General features: G+C 37.8%; 1 protein-coding gene across 8 annotated transcripts in view; it reads right to left on the minus strand.

Moving 5' to 3' along the window:
• The window catches only part of SOX5 (SRY-box transcription factor 5), a 631,122-nt gene that overhangs the window by 85,152 nt on the left and 524,116 nt on the right, over positions 1–21,854 (minus strand). For all 8 annotated transcript variants that reach the window (XM_051632715.1, XM_051632706.1, XM_051632698.1 and 5 more), the window contains 2 exons: positions 16,091–16,211; positions 3,769–3,854 (listed from right to left, as the gene is read on the minus strand). In XM_051632715.1, coding sequence (XP_051488675.1) covers positions 3,769–3,854; positions 16,091–16,211 — 207 coding nt within the window. The remainder of the gene's footprint in view (positions 1–3,768; positions 3,855–16,090; positions 16,212–21,854) is intronic.

Below are 21,854 nucleotides of genomic sequence, written 5' to 3' on the forward strand. Positions count from 1 at the left end.
TCAGGCAATCAGGTCCCTTGTCTCCTAATGCTTGGAAAGCACTCAGGAATTATTTTTTTTCTCAGAAAAGAAACCACTAGATATCATTTTATACTGAATTTGCCCAGGCTTCTGGAAACATCTATTTAATACTAGGTATGCCCAAGTAAAATAATTTCAGTTTACTTTGTGTAAAATCGTAACATGGTATCTATGGCTACAGGTTTGAAAGTTTATCTTCAAGATAGTGGAATTTATTTTCCTCCTCTGCTGAACCATATATGAAAACATAATGTTCATATTTAGCATACAGCAGTACTTTCAATTCATTAGTCTTGTTCAGTAAAACACAATCAGAAGGCCACTTAAGTTTTGTTCTTCTTTATTCGAAACATAATCACCTCACTCTTAAAGAACATATGAAATTTACAGGGGGAAAAGACCAACATAAGAAACTCATGCGCTAACCAAGAGGAATTTTACTGCAGTGAAGGTGTATTTTGAAATGACACCTCACACAATGTTTAGGACTGAATCTTCTCATTAACAGAGGAAAGCTAAAAGTTTGGTTTGTTTGGTTTTTTTTTTTCACATGACACTTGTGTCATTAAATATGGGGATGACTGAATACACAGGGCTGACAAGACAGCTCTTTATCAAAGGACAGGTTCAAGCAGGGATCATGTTAGTTCCAGCTTCTCCAACATGGCCCTGTCCATCTACTCCTATCCTGACATCTAAAAATATAAGTTTTAGTTTCTACTCTTATTGAGTCATTAGTCTCTCTGTGGATACTGGAAATAAAGGCAATCACATATGGCTAATTGTGGTGGATATCAAATGACAGAATCTGTATACTCTGGTAGGGACCCAAAGGCAGGGAGAGAAATGCAGGGCTTCAGATTACAAACCCATCAGTGGGAACCAATAGGGCATTTCAAAATGAGAGATTATATTTTCACTGACAAAGGGTATCTTTGCCACAGGAAAACAACTGGGTGTTAGCTGTTCTTCTGTAAACGCTGTCTGCATTTCATTTACAACAACAAAATTTAATTTTGACAACCAGGAATAAAAAAAGTACTTCCTGTTGATCCTATAGTACACTACTGAAGCCAGGCTCAGACTTAAAATCCTCTAATAAAATAACAAAGACATGTTTATCGCTATACAAACAAACAAGAAAAATTCCTTGGCTTTGTCTTCACAAAGATAATGTTGTGTACCAAATTCTGCTGGGAGCAACAAACTGAGTATTGTGTCAGGCTCTTTGATCTCCCTTGAGAACTACTGCTTTTAGTATACAAAGCCTGAAAGATGAGTGATAGGGAGAATAGAAGAAGAAGAAGGAATATTGTACTTTTTTACTTTCAACTGCCTGATGACCAGAGGACAGAGGGTTTGAAAGGAACACTGTGGTTATCTGTAATGTAACGGAATGTCTAAAGAAAGAAGAGTTCCTCCTTGAAAGAGACTGTAATGGCTGCACATTCACTCATGCCATTTAAAGGTGGTTTTGGACCAGTTATTCATTACAAACATGAATGTTTCTTCATGGCTGAAGAAACAGTCATCACTGAGCTAAACTGGATTTGAGGGGAGTTTGGAAGGGACAAGGCTTCTAGGCTAGCAGCTGTGCCAGATTCAGCTCCACTGCCTCATAAAAGCTTTCTCAAAGCACATCTAGCTTACCTGACTCTTTAAAATGGCACCAGAAATTAGAGGCATGTCCAATTTCTATTAGACAAGTTGTGCTGATAGCTAAAAAACACTCTTTAAGACGTGAAGAAAGACAACTGTAATTTTTTTCCTGAATATGCATAACCCTAGAGATGAAGTCTGAAAGGTCTGAAGGAGTCTACAGAGCTAGTAATTTGTATCTTTCCCACTGACTGGCTGCCAAACTCTTCCTTTAACTCCAGACTAAGTTATCATGTAGCAAAACAACATAGGTGAATTTGGTCACTACTTTTCTTTTTAATGTGCTCCTTCGCATAGAAATAAAAGGCCTTTGAGGTTTTCAAATTTTCTACCCAAACTCATCTTAAGATACTTATGAACTCAGTCACATTTGCACAAAGCCCACCTTTTTATAAAACTGTCATTGTGATAAAGCCTATTTTAATCAGAATACTTCAGCCCACCACATGCAGAGATACAGCCCAAAGCTTGTCCTGAAATGAAAATAAACTATCCTCCCAAGTTACTGGAGCGCTGAGGCGTTATTTTAGGAACAGCTTGAATGACCATAAAGAGAATTAGACTCAGACCTCTATTTCATCATTGTTAGCTACTCCGTTTTTTGTTTGTGGTTTTCTGTTTTGTTGTCTTTTTGTTATCTTTCTTTTTTTCCTCCTCTTTCTTCCATATGTGTTTTTGGCTATTGTAAGCACTTTATCAATACTGATGTTACTCCTCAAAATTCATTTCAGAGGGATGACTTTTATGGCTCCCATGATTCTTAAGCCGCCTATGGTATTTCTAACTCACAGAATCAGACACTAACACACAGACAGTGTAGCTTTTCACACAAAGGCACAATAGGAACGAATGTATTAACCTCTGTGGTGCATGGAATGTGTCAGCTTACACACTGGCAGCTATTTCTGTGAAACTCAGCTAACTTCCGCTGGCTGTGTTAAAGTAAAAAAACAAAAAAAATCTTCCCCAGAACTATGTCCCACGCTCTCATATGCTGGCCAAACAACTGAAATATCTGATCTTGTAGAGAGTCTACTTCATGCTGATGCTGGCCAAACTGAGTTTGAAAATGCATTTTACATGTACTGTTTATTAATGCTGAGCTTTTCCAAGCAGGTATAAAGCTCTGCAGTTCCATATGACCTGGCAAATAATAATGAGCGGGGAGATGAATTAGCAATGGAGAGCATGGGATTTCTTTTTTGTTTCTACAAAAGAGTGTCAATCTGGATTTTGCAGAACTAGAGATGATTCGGAGCTTTATTTCATTTTAGTCCCAAATTTTACCTAGCTTCATCCTACCAGCAAAGGATACATGGCATGTAACAAAAAGCAAACTGTGGAGATGGACATGACATCTTCTTAAATCCTATGACTTGTGGGGGGTTGTGGAGCTGATCAGGAATACCTGAGGGACATCTGCACTGCCATCATTAGGACCAATGGACACCTCCTCCAAAATTTAGAATTATATTGGGCGTTTAGAATCAGACACAGCTGGCTAACTCTTTAATGTAGCTCAAAAAAATTCTTTACTATCTTTCCACCTGTTTTCTAATTGCCTGTGTTAAATTAGTATAATCGCTAAATATGTGCACTACAGCAGGGCCTAAAATGTGCTGGGTACCATAAAAACACTGTAGGAGGGGCCAGTCATTGCTCTGAAGAGCTTACAGCCTAAAAGGCCATAATCACGTTAAGCGACTTTTAAGCAGTTTAAAAGTGCTTGTCAGGACAGAGCTTTTCTGCCCGGCAATGCCTTTCCTTCTGCTGCTTTGCAGCAGCCGGCCTTTACAGCCTGCATCAGGACGAGCTCATGGCAAAGAACAGCAAACTCTGCGGAAATTTCAAGTGCAAACCTAAAAGTCGTTAAATTGACAGTAAAGACAAAAAAATGTAACAAAAACTTCCCCCAAGGTACAAGCAAAATGTGTATGATTTGAGGACTCTTTCGCTTCAGATGCAAATTTTATGTGAGGAGAAGAGCCACCCAAAAACCCTCTTAATTGCTTTGTGTTCACACGGAAGAGAAAACTGTTTTTCATATTTATTTAACCTTTGCCTCCTTCGCATTGTTTTCAGACTTACCTGCAGTTGGAGTGGGCCTAAGCCCGGTGTTGCTGCGGCAGCAGCTGCCATGGTAGTTGGGATCAGCTGAACGGGGTAAGGGTCACCTAAGTAAGAGAATAATAGAGGCGTCAGCACCTTTTATCTACTCTCCACCTGCAAATTAAAGTCCTGCATTCACTCTTTCCAAAAGCCTTCTTTTGTGTGCCTTGTTGAGGCCTAATGAAAAGCTCTATTGTGCAGCCTTTTACTAACACTCTTTTCACAATTCTGGCTGAGAGAGGAATGTGAATAAAAGGCACAAGCAATTAAGGCGGAAACCTCATCCTTTTTCATGATGTATTTAGGGAAATGGGAAAAAAAAAAAGTGCACATTGATCAGAAGGCTGCACTTCAAAAAAAAAAAAAAAGAAAAAGAAAAAAAAAAAAAAGGAAAGAAAGAAGATGGGGGTGAAGCAGAGGAAAAGGAAAACAGTACAACCTTGATAAGATCACAGCATTAGAAGAGGACAAATTTACAAGCTTGTCCAGAATATGAAGTTAACCAAACTCTGTTCACTGTTAGTAAACTGAGCCTCACGCCGATCAGAAATGGCACTCCCTGGCCTACCGTGCTTTCTTTTAAGTGAGAAATAAAATCTTGCTTTAGTGTCAGGGTTTGATCCTACAACAGGAAAAAGCATGTGAAGTTAAGGAAATCAGATACAAGCCTCCAAAATCCCTGCACCAACTCCACTTCATCACATACAGTTTTGCTTCTGAGGGAAAACTATTTCAGGCTTAGTAAGAACTGCATTGTGCTGAATGAGATAAAGGGGCACAGTAAGGATTTAAGAAAAAGTTGCAGGCATTTATAAAGGAAAATTACCTGAGAAGGCAAACGTCAAGATGGAAACAAGCATGTTTTAATGTTATAGAGCACTCACTTTTAGTCACTCCTTACCAATCTGATTTTTAAAAATAAACAACATACGAGCCATTCAAAAAAAACTATTAAGAAAACTGGTAAAAAAGAATAATATATGTTACATGCATTGTACTGCTACTCGAAATAGTAAAATGTTTAAGCTCTTTCCACTCAAATACGGATCACCAGAGCATTTCTGTATGTCCCTATGCATGATTTTAATAGCATTAAAACAGCCACTTGAAATCAGACTACAGAAAAGGCAGAACAGATTATCATGAAAATCTACCTAAATGTTCCTGCACATTTCATTAGGGAGGCAGATTAAAAATTTTACTCCTTTATTGTGCTTTTTTAAGTGAACTTTGGAAAAAAAAAAAAGAGACAAATTAAGAAGGCAATGCAGGCTGTTCTGTACAATCATTATTAACTATTACTGAATCAAAGTTTATACTGCTATCAAGCCTAAGTTACAGGAAACAGAAAACAAGGAGAAAGACGTTTATCTCATGTTTTTGAAATGTTAGGAACAAGCTGTGTTAGATATGCACATTCTTTACAGAGATGTTTTAATTTGAGCATTTTGATCTGCTTTTAATAATTAAATACCATGACTTCCAGAAATGGAAGGCCAGAAAAATACTGTGCTGTCAGATGTTTAACTTCAATAAGCATGCCTTCTTATATTTAAAAACATCTTAAATAAAACTTTGCTGACTGAAACCTCAGAGACTTTCAAGGCCAGCCAGCCAAACAATGGGAACCCAAAGGTCCACCCAGGCAACCCCATTTATTAATGTCTTTGCACTAGCACCACTACACAAGTTCTCTGTTTATTTATTTATTGTCAATTAGCAACACATTTCCTGACTTTTTTTGCTTGTGGTTTTTTTCCCCCCAAAGAATGCCATTTTTTCCCATTTTCCTTTGCTTTAACTGAGACATCCATTTTCCATACCATATCACAGATTGTATGAAATATTTCTCTGTTGTGAAATTTTCTGACGAGTTATCCTGTGACCCAAGAAGTGGACCTTAAACTTGTGAAACATGGAGAATAAAGAGACAGTGGTCAAAGACCTGGGGTCTAAAAGGCTCTTCTCTAGAAGGTGACATTTTGTTCAAGAACCAGCTATGCAATAATATCAAACTATTAATTTCTCAAGTGCAAAGAAAAAATGAGGGAAAAGTTTCTCACTAGAATGTTGATTTTACAGCCCATTAAAACTTTTAGTTATGAATTATTTATATTAAAACACACATATTAAAAGATTAACTTCCATGCACTGTCCCACATTCATCTTCTCTCCACAGACATGTATAAGCCTCAGCCCATCTTCCCACAACCTCACGCTAATTCAAAACTCCCACTACTCTCACCTCCCTAAAGAGCCAGGCAGATTCTCATACTTTCATCTGTTGTGGTAATTCTTATTTTTTACAGTTCATTTGGTAGCAATATCAAGGAGGTGCTTCTGAGATAAGAACATGCTAAAGTCCCCATGGCCACATCCATAGTCCATGGCCATCCGCATGGTCACGAGCACTGGAACTCTTTAGCAGACCATGCCAGAAACTTCTGCACCAAAACATGCTAATGCAGGTTTTTGGAATTATAAGGAAAAAAACCTGAAATTCATCCTAAAACCAGATTATAGCTGTGCAGAGCTCGGCTCTCCTGTTTACCAGGTTGGTTTTTTTTGTTAGTTCACTTTTTAAAGGTTCTTACGTTATTCCAGTGCTCCAAAGTATTTTTAAGAAGCAAAAACAACCAAAAAAAAGCTGAAAGGCTTCTGTAACCTATTACGAATTTTTGCACTGTTCTGCTTTTATAAAACCCTCTTGCTATCATTTTGGGGTTTATCAATTCTTCTTATGGCGAAAAGTTCATCCTGCCTGTGTTGCAATTCTTTCCGAAGTGCTACTCATACACAGTGCATCCACATTACCTCTACGGTACAGACACAGGAGCAGCAAAGAAGTTGGAGGAAGGTACAATAATGAGTGGAGATGCCAGTAGGTTTAGCCATCGACTGTGTTTGCCCTGGTACAAATGTCTACCAAAAGATCAGCTCTGTCTGGAGGAGCTTACTGTCCACAGGAGACAATGCACAAAAGAGAGAGGAATATGCTCAAACACCATGCCATGCCCTGGGTCACACAACAGGCCAGTGGAAGAGACAAGATTGAAACCCACAAACAACTCTTCAGTGTCTTTCCCAGGGAGGGAACCTGGCTCTGTATCCATGAAGAGGCCAAACATTTACAGACTTGCATCATATACTGTAGGAGCAACTGCCACCCCTCAAAATACTAACAAAGGCCTCAAGTCTCCTCTTATAAACAGGGAACTGCTCACTCTTTGCTGTTACTCTAGAACTTGATACCTCTTTCTACTGTCCTTAAATTTATTCCCGTAGCAGACTGAAGGTTTTGCCTGAGCAGTTTTTGTTGATTCTGATGTCTGGGAAATGCATGTCTTAACTATTTAATTACTATTTAATTATTCAGTAAATATCTTATTTTTAGATGTAAAAAGTCACTACATTTTTTCCCAAGCTCAGGAATGCGAGGCAAGATACACACTTATTAGAAGCATTTCCCAAGCCATTCTCAAGTTTGCACCACTGAAAACACCAATAAATTCTCAAACAACTACACATTTCAGTTCACAAAATTCACTATGAATCTACTAAAGCACGTAGGCAGGAACGTACCACCCTGCATTATGTACCCAAAGATATATTTTGTGCATTCCTTTCATGTTCTGAACTGTCTCTCATTAAGAGAGGACTTTTCTTATAAACAAAGCATCACTAAGAAGTTTTGTTGTTTTGTTGATGTTTTCTTTAGTACACTCTACAGCAAAATCTGGAACAAGTCAAAGACTGGGATTTTTATTGTAAGAGCAAGCTAAAAATTATTTAATTAGCTGAAATGTTTTTTTCTAATATATAGTTGTTTCCCAGCTACTCAGTTTTATCATTTTGAAGAAAAGAATTATTCAAGACTGACTACATGAAAGGAGCATAGAAGGACCTATGTACTGGTGATACAGCACTTAAAGAAGTGATTGAGATATGTGGACCTGGAGGAGCTGATGGGGTGTATTAGAGGTGTTGGTGCACACCCAGAGCAAAGGAGAATGCCAGAGGCAAGGCTAAACCCTCAATTCTGTGCCAATTCTTTACCCTCTTTCTCTATCCTTCTTTTGGTCCGTCTTCCACAACCATACCCAGAACCTCTTTCCTGATAATTTATTCACTGCAATTTCTTTCAATTTCAAATCACACCTTCATCCTTGCCCAAAATAATCTTCCAAGATCTTGCTTACAAGAGAATTTTTCATGAAGCACATTCACTTTTAAACCACTCTTTCTATGAACTTTCCCTCTCATCCTCCACTGAAAACACTTTTCTGAGAAAGTAAGTTGTGGTACAGAGCCAAGTGGACATCCTGTCCAAAACTCAATATAACAACCCTGTGTGTTTAGGAACTTGATTTTCAACTGACTAACTCATGGATATTACACAACTGTATACTTGTGGAAATTTAACAGTGACTCTTACAGCACTGATATGTTTGCAAAATTGATCAAAGGCATTTAGTAAGTTAAAAAACATTAAGTATTTTTCTTTTAAACACATAAAAGAAAGCATAGGAGCTAACATTATGCATGTTGCACCACTCACCTAAACTCCTAAGATGTTTTTTGTATTCCTTTTCCTGTCACTCATCTCATTTATTCTCCTTCATGGTGTAATCCCCCCTAGTGTCTTGTCTTGTCTCCTGACAGGCTGCAAGCTCTTCAGAGCAGGCACAATTGTCTTACTTGCTATATAAATCGAGTTACATGCTAATGTTAAATTATAATGTTTTGACAGGATTTTAAAGTTGAACCTGATTATATGAAACAATAGAACTCTCTGATTTTTTCTTCCTGAAATTTTCTTCTTAAATAAAAATTATACCAGAAGAGGGGAAGTAAGGGTTCTATTTCCTATTATTTTTTTAAAGCTTATGGTTTTTCTCCTACCTGTCTTTCAGGGAGAGCAAGTGAAAAATGATGGAGGTCATGGAAGAAGAAAAAAATAAAACAGTGTAAAGACTATAAAGAGTAGGAAACAACCCCAAAATTTTAAATTATAATTTCCCACACCAGAATGCTAAACAAAATTCAATGAAAAATACTGGAATAAACATTTCCTTATAGTAGAATCTGTTGAATGAAAAGGAAATTTTCAAATCTTCACCCTATTTTTGACAAGCTCTAGAAAAAGCCACAATAATTTTACACTCCATTTATCATTTAAGTGTATTTATAATTAACAGTCACAGCTGATGGCTAGCTGACAGGTAAGCCACTGCATCTCATCTCACCACTCATTCATTCTCATCCTTATCACTGTTTTCCTTTCTTTTTTTTTCTTTTTCTTGGTGTGACAGTGGACATGTAGTAAGACTAACAGGAGGCTGTGAAAGACACGAGCAGTGGTCCCTGATATCTGGCTCTAGGCATTAAGAAAAAGAGTATGAAGAAGATGCCACCAGTGGCTTCAAAAAAGAAATACAAACTGATTTCCTGATTTTCTTTGAGGATAGCTCTGCACAGTATTGACCAAGTTCTGCCTACAAGGGATTAGCCTGCTTAGCAGTTTATAGAAACAATTCAGTCCACAGAAAGGATGGCTTGTGAGGGACCTAAACGCAGCCTTTAAGTGGCCTTAAACGGGAAGAGGGCAAATTTAGGTTTGACATTAGAAGAAATACTTTAGTGTGAGGGTAGTGAAACACTGAACAGGTTGACCAGGGAAGTCGTGGATGCCCTCTTTCTCAAGTGTTCAAGGATGGAACTTTGAGCAACCTGGTCTGGTGGGAGGTGTCCCTGCCCATGCTTGTCTGGTTGGAGGATAACAGTCAATGGACATAAACTAAATCAAGAGAGGATCAGATTTTCCCCATGACAAGAGCAAGACATCCAACAGGCTGTCAAATCAGGATTGTGCAGTCCCTGTCCTTGGAGGTTTTTATGGGATTCTTTCAGTTAGTAATAGCTTTAGTTGTGTTGTTATTTTTTCTACTCTTGATGCCTTTCATTGCTTTTGCAGCATTACAGAAGTGACACATTCTCATGTATGTTAAAAGGCAATGTTGTTAGCAGAAATTCCTCCTTCTTTCTGTTTCTATCCTCAATGCTATTACTCTTTTCTTATCGTGGGGGGACCATGAGGGTTTAGTCATATGCTTGTTCTTTTCCAAGGCATAAACAGTAGCCCTGAAAGATGACTAGTATCTTTATAAAGAAGTTACAGTATGTGGTCCTCACAACACATGGTTCCTATTTTTGTCATTCTGATAAAAGCATAGCAATGCCAGTATTTTTTTCTTGTGATTTGGTGATTGTCAATGACCTGTATGTCAGCTGATACAGCTGACACAGTTAAATCAGAAATTAGTGTTCAGTCTCTTTAGAAGCCAGACACATGGACACTGAGCACAAGAAAAATTATAAGACAGTCCACATGATACTTCATTAAACAATGAAACATGTGACTGACTAAAAACCAGAGATACATCAGCAAATTTCCCTGAGGAAGTTTATGGTATTTAACTCCTAAACATTAATTTTATTGTACTGTATGAGGAACCAATTAACTGAGAGTCTCATTTTATCGGACATTGGAATTATTGTTCAGAATACAGATGAATAGTAAATTCAGCATATTTTAATTTTATTAGGCTTAGCTTGTTCATCTCACACTTTTGCTAATTTTAAAAGGTAATTAGATTCTTCATCAATAACTTTGTGTGCATTATTTTATTTAGAACACTTCCAGCAGCAATGAGCTGATATGTAAGACACATACAATGTATCTATTGTATATTCAGATTTTTTCCCCCCTAATTGGATATGGTTGAAATAGTGATTAAAGCACTTTCAGAAAACCTCATGTTGATGACATCTGACTGGTAACACAATATGATTTGTTACAACAAATTATCCACAGGGGAGAGGAGGAATGGGCAAAGAAAAACAATTCCTGTTTCCAAAATTTGGCATAGTTCCATAAAAAGAACATAGGTATCAGCTACATAAAAGGCTCCCCAATAGCCTTCCTGAGAATTTGAGAATAACCTGGAGAATATATTTGGGGTAGATCCCACTTCAAGAAATACAGACTCCGTAACTATTGGTTCCTGAGAAAACAAATCTGAAAAATCTCCATAGAATTCAATTTCTTGCACACCTCAGTTAAGAAAATTAAGTATGTTGCTCTCCATCCTTCAGAGAAGAAACTACCTGGCATTTGACAGCCTTAATCATAGTGAAAACCCTCAGGACTGATACAACATACCACACTGCCATCAGTGGCTAGTCAACATTTCACTTCCTTTTTATCGCATTCATCAAATGCTTTAAGAAGCAATGGAGTGCAGTTTCCAAAATTAATCTTGCTTAGCACCATGAGCTGGGGAAGGCCTATCTCCTTTACACAGTTTGGGCTATTCTGTGTCTTTTACTGGACAGCTAATTGCCAACTGTGCTGCAAATGCAGAACCAGAGGAAGCATAGGGAAGCATTCTGACCTGCTGCATTCTGCTCCTTACAGTTGCTGAATACCAAATTTACCACTGTTCTCAGCCTAACCCTTTCGGTCTTTTCTGTAAACAGCTCCCCAGAAGAAGCCCCTTTTGCTTTCCGCAATCTTCCCTTTATTGTATCTTACACAGGAGAGACAATCATGCCTTAATATTCCACATATGAATCCAGACATATGTGCATTAGTAAAAGGATCACAGTAGCTATGCCTAAAGAGCAGCCTCCTCTGAGGTGGAACTATGCAATTTTCAAAGGCCCTAATACTAAACTTACATTCTATCACTTAAGCTGTTTCTATAACTTAAAAGCACTTCACTAGTATTAGTTACTTCTAAATAAACTCTCATTATTTCTAAGAGTGGCCCTAGCAGATCTGTTCTCATCTGTTGTGAAATCTGACTTCAGTGAAGTCAACAGCAGCAGTTCCTCAGACCTCAGCAGAGCTGACATTTTACTCACCATTGCTAAAATGCTGGGAGTCATGTATATTATCTGGCAAGTATCACAAGTAAAGCTGAACCAGTAATAGAAGTAGGATCAAATGATAGGGTCAAGGAATGCTGGCTGACAATAATAGAATGGTTAAATTACCTGGGCCCATATGCACAGCCCCAGGGTGGGAGCAGCTTTGCCAGAGTTTGGCAAGTGCAGTAATCAGGCTCTGTTTGGTTTCAACATCAGCTGAAATGGAAGGAGCTCACCTGCTGCTAAAGCCAATTCATAAACTTAGGGTACTGGAGTTAACTCCTAACACCCACTTATGCCACAGGTCACTTAGTTAACACCCTACTTTGAAACATCAACTCTTCATAAAGAGACCTTTGTACCTCTATATAAATATTATATATGATGTATATAGTAAAACACATATAAGGAAGTTAGCATAAAAATCAAAAGTAAGACTTACATTTCAAATAGCACATAGTAAATGGATAACCAGGTATGTACCAAATAAGTAGGTAACCAGTATTTTTTTTTGCTAATCATAGACCATATAGTCTAGCACATACTGCCAACTTACTTTTCTCATATAAAAAAATGCTTTGGTTGTAAATAATAATATTAAATATTTTACACATCATGCAATCATATCTAAGTATGGAGGTTAAAAATCAACTGGAACCACAGATTATTAATCCTTTTCTCAATTAGAAATGTAATCCTGATAGAAATTCCTTTCTTTTTCTCTGCCAACATTACCACCACACAATATGCCATAGAGAAAAAAAGGGGAAGTGTCAACTTGTGTAAATTGTCCCTTATGCAATGCAAACCATCTGTTTAAAAAACAAAACAAAATTCAAAACCAAGCCACTCCCAAGCATGATTTGCTATGGAGAAAAAGAAAGAAAAGGAAATTACTGTGTTGAACTAGAAGTCATAGCCCATGGTCTGCCATGTGATCATGGAGAAAATATTTACCCCTCTCTTCTCTGTATTCACCCAATTTTGCAACATATTTGGAGAAGTGTAAGTGAAGAATTCACTCTGCACATATTAGAGATTGATATTTTGTATTCTTTTGAGCATTTCAGCCACCTATAATGTTTCCAATGAAGTATGAACCCAAGCAGAGAAACCTCTTTGTTTCCAATGACAGATCACATATACTCTCTGAAAACACTGGGAAACATAAATTTGACCCTCTGTTGCTCTGACACGGACAAGTGAATCAGAAAGCATTGACTAAGTTAGTTTGGTTGCATTATCTAAGCTGAATAAAAGGTATTAATATTTTTTTCTCATTCACTGACCTCAAGGCCTGATGATGTATTCTCTTTCTGCTGCAGCTGCGCTGAAGAGGACACTACCTTCAACCACAGCCCCCTGTAAAGGTTACCATTGAAACCAAGCTGCTTGTTTGATCACTTCCCAACATGTTTCCATTAAAAATAAGCCAGCTCCATTTAAGCAATTTTAACAGACAGTCCTTGTTATCCCAGCCTGGACAGAGGCAAGTTAAGGAGCGCTTAACAAAGAAGCTTGGCCATTATGTCAGAAGGTAGAGGCACAGTGATGAGCAATGGGAGGCAGTTCCCTGTTCAGCTAGTTGCCCTGCAGACAGAACCAGTGAAAAACCGAGTCACGACGTGTAACCAACAGCACGACTGACTAGAGTCCTGCAGTGGTTTAGAGGACATGCTGCTGAATTTGAGATACCCTTTTAGAGATCCCACTTTTCAAAGGGGCAGGGCAGATAACAGTATAAATGCCCCTTTGAAGATGTCCCCAACCAGCCACCTAATCAAGGTTCTCGGTATTAGCTATAGAAATATTGGTTGTCACAACAATTCCCTCTACCTTCTCTCCCAGATTTTTAAATTTCTCTTTCACTGAGAAACAGCATGTGAAAACCTTCATAGTTCTTTGGTTATTTGTGAATGGAGCTCAATCATCCCATGGAGATTTTTATTGTTCCTACGTGTAGGTTGTTAATGCTAATAAATAACAGAATCATCACTAGGGACTTCCTGTCAATCAGCCAAAATAATTCTGAAAATTCACCAGTCCAGAAAAAAGGCAGGGTTTTCCAAAAGGCTCAGGAAGATGTACAAGTGAGATTTGATTTTTCGTAAGTTACATAAGTCAAATTTAAAACATATGGTAGCAGTCAGGTAAAGATGCTGGTAGTAGGATCTTCAGACACTCACAGGAAGGCCTCGGATTCAAAAGCAAGCTCTGTGAAAGTTAAGCATTTAATATGCTGAGAAGCTGAGCAAATTAATCTGCTGCACATCCTGTGTAGCAGTGCTGTACTGGTACCCACTTGAGCTCAGTTCGAGCTAGCTCAAGTGACTGTTACTAAAGTTTACAGTTCAAAGATGTGCTAAACACCCCTGAGACATAGATCCTAGTGCCCCTGTCTAAATCTTCCAAGTGAAGATTGAGTCTCCTACACCACTCAGGTGCTTTAGAAAATTTTATTCAAAGCTCTTTGGCTTACAATGGACGACATCTTTGCCAAGAGGACGGGTGCATACAAGGGCAAGCAGGGAAGTGGGAGAAATGTGCTTTAATGGCCTGTCAAAAACATTAGAGGTGAATGTTACAGTTTTAAGGCAGCAATGTTTTTGATCGCTACAAGTTTTCTAGGTGTAGCAAAATCCATATATGGGTTTTTGTTTACACTAAACTGTAAGTAAAAAGAAAAAATCCATTGGACTACTTTTTTCTCAGCTTCTCAGTCAAATTCAGTCAAACATGCCAGGGAATCACCAAACACAGAGCTGTCTTTTTCCACTGGCTTCTGCTCAGCCCTAGACCTTGGCATGCTGTAATTTCCAAGCCTTAGTGCCAGGAGCAGCAGCAACTTTGCTATTTTTTCATTTTCATTTTCAAAGTTTCACAAACATGCCATGTCATATGTACTTGAGGGATGTGAGGAACTATAGGACTGTCTTACAGCTAACGTTCACGCAATAAAAAGGAGAAAAAACAACCTCAACTCTTACTATCCAAAACAGACTTAATTAATGTGGAACTAATTTAATCTGCCAGATATATCTAACAGGGTGCTTTCCTGACCTTTTCCAGGCCTACAGTTATGGCAGAATTCATATTCAGTGTGGCTTTCAGTTAAACATTCTGTAACATGAATCACTACTACTCCCATTTGAGAGAGACCGAGTGTGAAAGCACTGGAAGAACTGAATGAGCCCATGCTTTGATACCTCAGCTGCTGAGGGGCATAAAGTCTTTTCAACAGTATTTTTCAGTAGTGGTTCCAGTCTGCACAATATTAGGAAAAGGGATTAGTGGCCAAAGAGACCCAAGTTTGCTTTCAAGCACTGTACCTACAATGTTACAGAAACTGAAAGAAATCTGAAATTGTTGGCCAAGGCAGTTTAACTAAAAGAATCTTTTTATGTTCTAACTTTGTGAAACTGCCACTGTGGCAAGACCTGAGTAACTCAAAACAACCAATGAATTCATGAGTTACTCAATGACACAGATGGATACACTGATGTGGAAACAATAAAGCTAAACACCCATGCTAGAGACAAACAAGAGACCAGTACAACAAACAAGTCCTAGATAACTCAGTAGGAAACTGATGTCAGAAGAGTTATACAAGCACAAATGTATGAAAAGAAGTCTATGAAATTCCTGCTTTAGAAAAATCTATTCATGGAAATGGAGTTCCTCAGTTATTCTTTAACTTGTACTTATTATCATCCTGTTGACAGGAACACTAAATCCTATAGAAGACTTAAATAAAATTTTAAAAATAAACAAATCTGAGGAGTATGGAGAACAATATGAATCTTTCAAAGATTAGAAATGTAGATGCTATATTTTTTAGTGTTATGCTCTCATAAATATACTCATAGTTTATGTTACTCCATCAAATTGAAAGGCATATGCTATCTTTGATCTCTGTGCAGAATCCCTGTTGAGATTAATGTGAGTTCTGTGTGAAGAAAGAGACTAGAATAGGCCCTCAGTTCACAAATAGTAAGCAGGCTGCTTCAGGAAAAAAACGTATTTTCTTACAACAGTGTTGAAATATAATGGGAAGTTTCAAACAGCTTCTCTTCAGATGTATGTATGTACGTGCGGCCATGAGCATGTTCACTTGTCAAAAAGATCTGTCAGAAAGAAGGTGTACAAATCTACTTGTTGTGTGAAATGTTTTGCTGTGACGTTGAAACACGTATTTCATCTCTGACAATCTTTTCTCAAATTATACCGACTAATTCCCTATTTTGCACTTATCTGTGCAAGTTAATGGCTTTGTCCATCTGGTGAGAGAGGTGGTACTTTTATGCAGGTTGGCATGAAATTGTGCCCTATACCCACTTTCGGCTAAAAAAAAAAAATCTACAGGACTTACTGCATCCCGCTTTGTAGCTGAAACCAGGAGGAAGAAGGAATCCTTGTTGTGCAGCTGCTGCTAGGGTTCGTTGGTCTGGAGGGAATACGGGAATCATTAATGGAGGCAGCTGACCCTGGACCTGCTGAACAGGAGAGGGAAAATCAAACGTGGAATTTTTTTTGGGAATACGACTGCCTACATGCTCTCTTTTACTTCTGATCTGATAGGTTAGGTTTGAGTAAGCTTCTCCATAATGGGATGGTGTTCCAGTAGCATCAACTATTCAGCCTCATCTTAATTACCACTTAATATCTCTTTGTATGAATTACCTCAATCCAAAATAAATCAAAATATTCCACCAATGCATACTTGTACCCCAATTAATTATTTCCCCCACAGTCCATAAGGCCTCACTCCTTTTTGATGGCAGGGTGGGTTTTTCTTTTTCATTGCACTGTGTAACAATATCTCTAACCCAGCCTTCACCTTGACTGAGCCCAAACACAAAAATACACACACAGAAATACAAATACACACGTAAGTAGTGTCCAGCACAGTCAGTACTATTTTTTCTGCCCATACATATGCACTTATTTGTACATGTGGTAATAAAGTTTCTGGCATGGTAAGAAAAAAGGCTGAGACACTTTATTCACCAACAAAACACAGCTATATCTGAAGTGTTAGCTGCTCAACTTTGCACTGCAACTGTACACAACCATGCAAGTCAGGAAATGGAAAATATTATATTGTAAGTGGATACTGCAGGGGACTTAAGACATGCAGAAATTAGTCATCAAAACTGGAAGTTGGCCATGGCACAACATCTAGTATTATTGCTTTTACCTAGTCCTGTCAGAGTTTTTAATTACTAGAAATAAACGCCATCTTTGTATTTCACACATATGAGAAATGAAAAGTTTAAAACATTGGATTAAAAGTTTGATTAAAACATTAAATGGTGGGTTTTAATTAAAAAAACACATTGTACTGACCAGATCAGTCAGTAAAGGGAAACTGACTCATTTTTTAAGAGCGGTCATCTAGATTTTTAATGGCACTGTAAAGTTAAGGCATTGCAGATACAGATACATTATTAAAGACTAAAATTTAGTTTGCCATCTGTAGCCTTAAGAAACAAGGACAATTAGAGAGCTGATAACCTTTTCTGGCCAGAGGAATAAGAAGATGTCACTCCCTTCATTACTGCCTGCATAGCAGAACTGGCAAAAGAGAACCTGTGCCAGCTCCTCGGTTGCCACAGGTCAGACCACAGCATCTTGACTTAATTTTCTTTTAATTTAATTTCCTGAGGATCTAGGAGATGTCTTGGTTCACAAGGCACAAAGCAGAAGAGTGATATGAACTTTGGGAAGGTAATTTCTTCATTTATGCCAGGACCTGTCAACACCTGTATGTGTGCTGACTGCATCTTCACAGTTTGAAACCAAAGGCAAAGATGGAGATGAGGAGCACTGCTGATGGAAATTCTTGCACTGAGAGATTAAGGTTGGGACTGAAGCTAGAGTTGATGGAGCTCTGCTCACGGAACTAATTTGATCCATTTGTTGTTACTTCAGTAGTCTTCTTGCTATTCTGATCCTGTTAACCAGAAGAGATACTTTTAACTGGATTGCTTGAGAAAAAAACCTAACATGTAAAATGTGATTTCTTCTCTGTCTCCACTCTGTCACCCCAGAACTGCCCAACAGCTGCCTTTTCTTCATATGTTATTTTTTGTTTGTTTTGTTTGGGGATTTGTATTTTTTCTTCCGTTTTTGTTTCTTTTTAAAACAAAGACAAAGTAACTGTATTCTTTTAGAACAAAAATGAACAGCCATGTGGAATTTTTGCATAGTACTCTTCTTCGGCAAAAAGCCACAGAACTTTTTTTTTTTAAATGGTTTCCAAGGATGAAAGTGACTTTGCCAAGCAAAGAAGCTTCAAAACAGGACTCAAAAACACTAATAGAAAGACAGATGGTTCTACTAAGAGGTTTGCTGCCAAATAAAATGTTAAAAAAAAGTGAAAAAAATGGAGTGATGTTATTGAAGCTGACTGCAAAGTTCTCTGATGACTGCAAATACTCTTGTCCCACTGCAAGTGTTAACTCTGCCTCCAGGGCTAATATAACTAAAGCACCACACACACACACAGTTGTCATTGCCAAGCCCACAATGTAGCACAAGTCTGCACTTGATTCCAAGTGACTGCCAAATACACGAGCAAAACACCACATTGAAAAATTCCCATTTAGGAAAACATTTACCAGGAAAATGCCCTTTCTTCTTAAATCTGACTGCTGCATTTCATTTTTTCAAATCACTGCTTCTCTTTATCTCTCCAAGGGGCCTTATACCCACTAATTTCAAATGACACAACACAACCCTGGTTGCATTAAAGTGGTAAGAACTATAGAGTGATGAGGATGGTTTGCATGGATACAGAAATAACGCAGTCAAAACAATGTCATTTTCATTCCAGGATGGAATGTATGTAGCACCAATCAAACAGCTACACTTCGTTTTGTCCCAAATACATGGAAGTGCAAACATTAGTTTATTTTAATACCATTACCTGACATGATACCATACAAATTATGGACTCCTCATTTTTATGGCTCCTTTAACTATTACATCTTAACTTTTAAATGTTTATTATTATTACCCAGAATTGCTAGGATACAACTGTTTCAAGTGGAGTAGAATACAGACCCTCCTTATGAGTTTTACATGAAGGGTACTTTATTCTGTTTTTTAAAAAAAGCTATTACTACATCACATCTCTCACTATTTTTTTTTGTTATAAAGTTTACATGCTTTCCAATGTTATCTTAATCATAACTCATTAATATTGCACTTCCAATTTGAACATAATGAACTGAAAATCAGAGCTGTTTTTCAGGCCTTTCAATTTGTTCTGCTACTGGATATGTATATGTCCATAAAAAGAAATACATGTTTAACAACCTAAAAATGCATATATATAACTGTCAATATTCTCCACTTGCCAATTTCTCTATGTGAGTACTTCTTAGTTCTAATTACCTGAAGGTAAAGATTGTAGTTTAGATCCTCACAAAATTCCCAATAGATTTAACAGGCTATAATTTACCCTTGTAACTTCTTACCTACTTTAGGATATTACTTTGGATGATAACGATACAATCTTCTAAGGGCCTGTTTTTCACTATTGTCACAATGTTAACTGAACACACAGTTAGCTCCCTGATCTTTCTTTTAATTTGCATGCTGTTACCCTGTATGAAATTAACCAGAATTCTCTTGTACTGCATGACAAACTGTAAAGGCATAGTATGCACAGAAAAAGCATATGACATATATAAAATAACAAATAAATGAATTTATGTCATGAGAGCTTTAATATTCTATACAATTCAATTCAATTCAGTAGTCATGGAATTCACACTTTCACGTATCTTTGACAAATAATTTGGGGCAAGAGGGAAGCCTGAGATGCAATAAAGGAAGTAAAACCCCACCACCTGACATTTAGTTTATGAGAAATACCCCTCTTTAGGAAGCTGATACACAGGAGTTCAAACAGGCCAAGAAAGTAAAGGTTCCCTAATTCACAATGGGGGCAATGAGTAATCTGTAATGCTAAACTACTTTAGGAGCAGAGGAAATCGCCACCAAGTTTCACCTAGAGCCCAAAGCAAAACCGGGACCCTTCATACTTGTCACTGAAAATTCAAAAAGGGTACTAGCCCTAAAGAACTTATCAATGAAAAAAACAGTACAAGCACATTACAAGAGACTAATCATGTATCTACTGTCCCAGTGAGAAAATGAAGCATCCAGAGTTGTGTGTAGAGGTTTTCAATTTTGGGAAGTGTCTCACTGAATATTTTATTTGTTTGAGTGCCTTTGAAAAATCTGCCCTTAAATGACTTAGCAAAAGAAATTTCTGAGTAAACTTGGAACTGATCCAAGTTGTTGAAGCCTGGGCCAGCATCTTCACAAATCTGTGCAGGTCCTTTATGACCCAACCATAAAAATCCAATGGCACAAAGATGTGCATTCAGTGTAGCCACAGCTAGATCCCCAGCAATCCTAGATTCATTGTAATTGTAGTATTTCCACCTAAATTTTGGTCTCCTATCTAGTTTTAGGAACATACTATGGTTACCACAGGTACCTAAGCACTAAGCAGTAGTATGCTTTTAACAGTCACCCCTACTGTTTGTTACTAGCTCCTGCTGTGACTTACATAAATTTAGATTCCAAACACTTGATAACTACAGTTTTACTCTATTTTCTGTAAAACTTAACGTGTGCTTTGGGCCACTATATAAATAGCTAAAAAGACAAAACAGTTTCAGTGAACATTAAGGTTGCAAAGTTAGGCATTCAAGAACGTAGGAAATGCCAGAATCAGGATAGCATGCCTGACCTTATTTTGGTCCTTTATGCCCATGCATCCTGACAGTATTTAATTAAAAAGTTCACAATTTTCTGTCTCACATGACTCTTGCTTAATCTTGCAGGCTTATAATATTTGTCAAGTAACATAAGCCCATACTTGCAACAAATCTAAGCCTCTAACATAGCAGCTGCTATTAGTTTTATCTTTATATACTTCCACCAATTTAATTTCCACAGTTGCTCATTACATAATTATTAGCATAAACTTTTATAGAAGATTTTCTCTCTCCAAGGTAAATATTTCAATATATTTCCCAGCATCCATATATAACACTTCCTCCTGAGGGGTGAATACTGATCTTCCACGCACCCGTAGCTCTTCAGAAGCAATTCTATCAATTTGGATGGGACTGGTGATGGAGGAACACATTACTCTGTGTGAATAAGAATGGCTGCTGAAAGCAACACTCCTTTCTCTACAAACTGACAAAATTCGGAGCAGTACTTTAATCTTGAGTGGTTTAGAAGATGCTCTTCAAGAGCTGGACGAGCATCTTTGCTGACATGATCTTACATGGCTTCTTCATGTAAAACTGTGGCCAACTTTTATTTTCATTTGAGTGGTTCTCAGCTGCCTCAATGTAATGTATATTTAACATGCAGTAATACAAATCTATCCTTCAAAATTATATGTTTAATTGCATCCGTCCCCCTTCGTCCAGAAACACTTGGCTCATGGTGGTGCACACCATGCTGAAGGATGGGATTCTTTAATTAGTGTATGTGCTCGCCATCACTTTCTCTCTTCCTCACACCCCCCCCCATCTATCTTAAGGGAAATAAAAATATAAGTCCTCATATAACTACAATCTGCTATTTTCCCTTACAGTGATGTTTAAAATAAGAAAACAAAATGTTGTTCTCCTCATTCTCTTCCCTACATGAATTATCTAAATTGACATGAGTGTGTCCTAAATCTATACTGCAGAGAGCCTTGCCTATCCAGGTAATGCAATGATCACTCTCCTACTGAGTTTCAGGTGGTTTTTTATGGGGTGTTTAGTGAGTGCTGAAGACTTGAAAAGGAAGGTGGATGCCAAGAAGCAGAAATGTAAAGAGGAAGACACTGACAAGACAGCCAGCACACCCTTTCTACCCCTTGCTCTGACCTAAAGCTTTCCTTTAACTACTGAGGAGCAGCTCATTCCTCTGCCAGACATACTGGTATAGGGGATCCTGACAAAGATTTTGTGAAGGTTTTTTCTTACTAATCTCTACCTCAAAAATATTCTGCAATGGATTATTTTGGCCCTAAATACTATTCTTCCTTTTGCTGCATAGGAGGCTTACACAGTTCATACCGCCACTTAATTCATTCTGCCTGAACACCTCAG

This window comes from Apus apus, chromosome 1 (assembly GCF_020740795.1).
Source record: "Apus apus isolate bApuApu2 chromosome 1, bApuApu2.pri.cur, whole genome shotgun sequence".
Lineage (NCBI taxonomy): Eukaryota > Metazoa > Chordata > Aves > Apodiformes > Apodidae > Apus > Apus apus.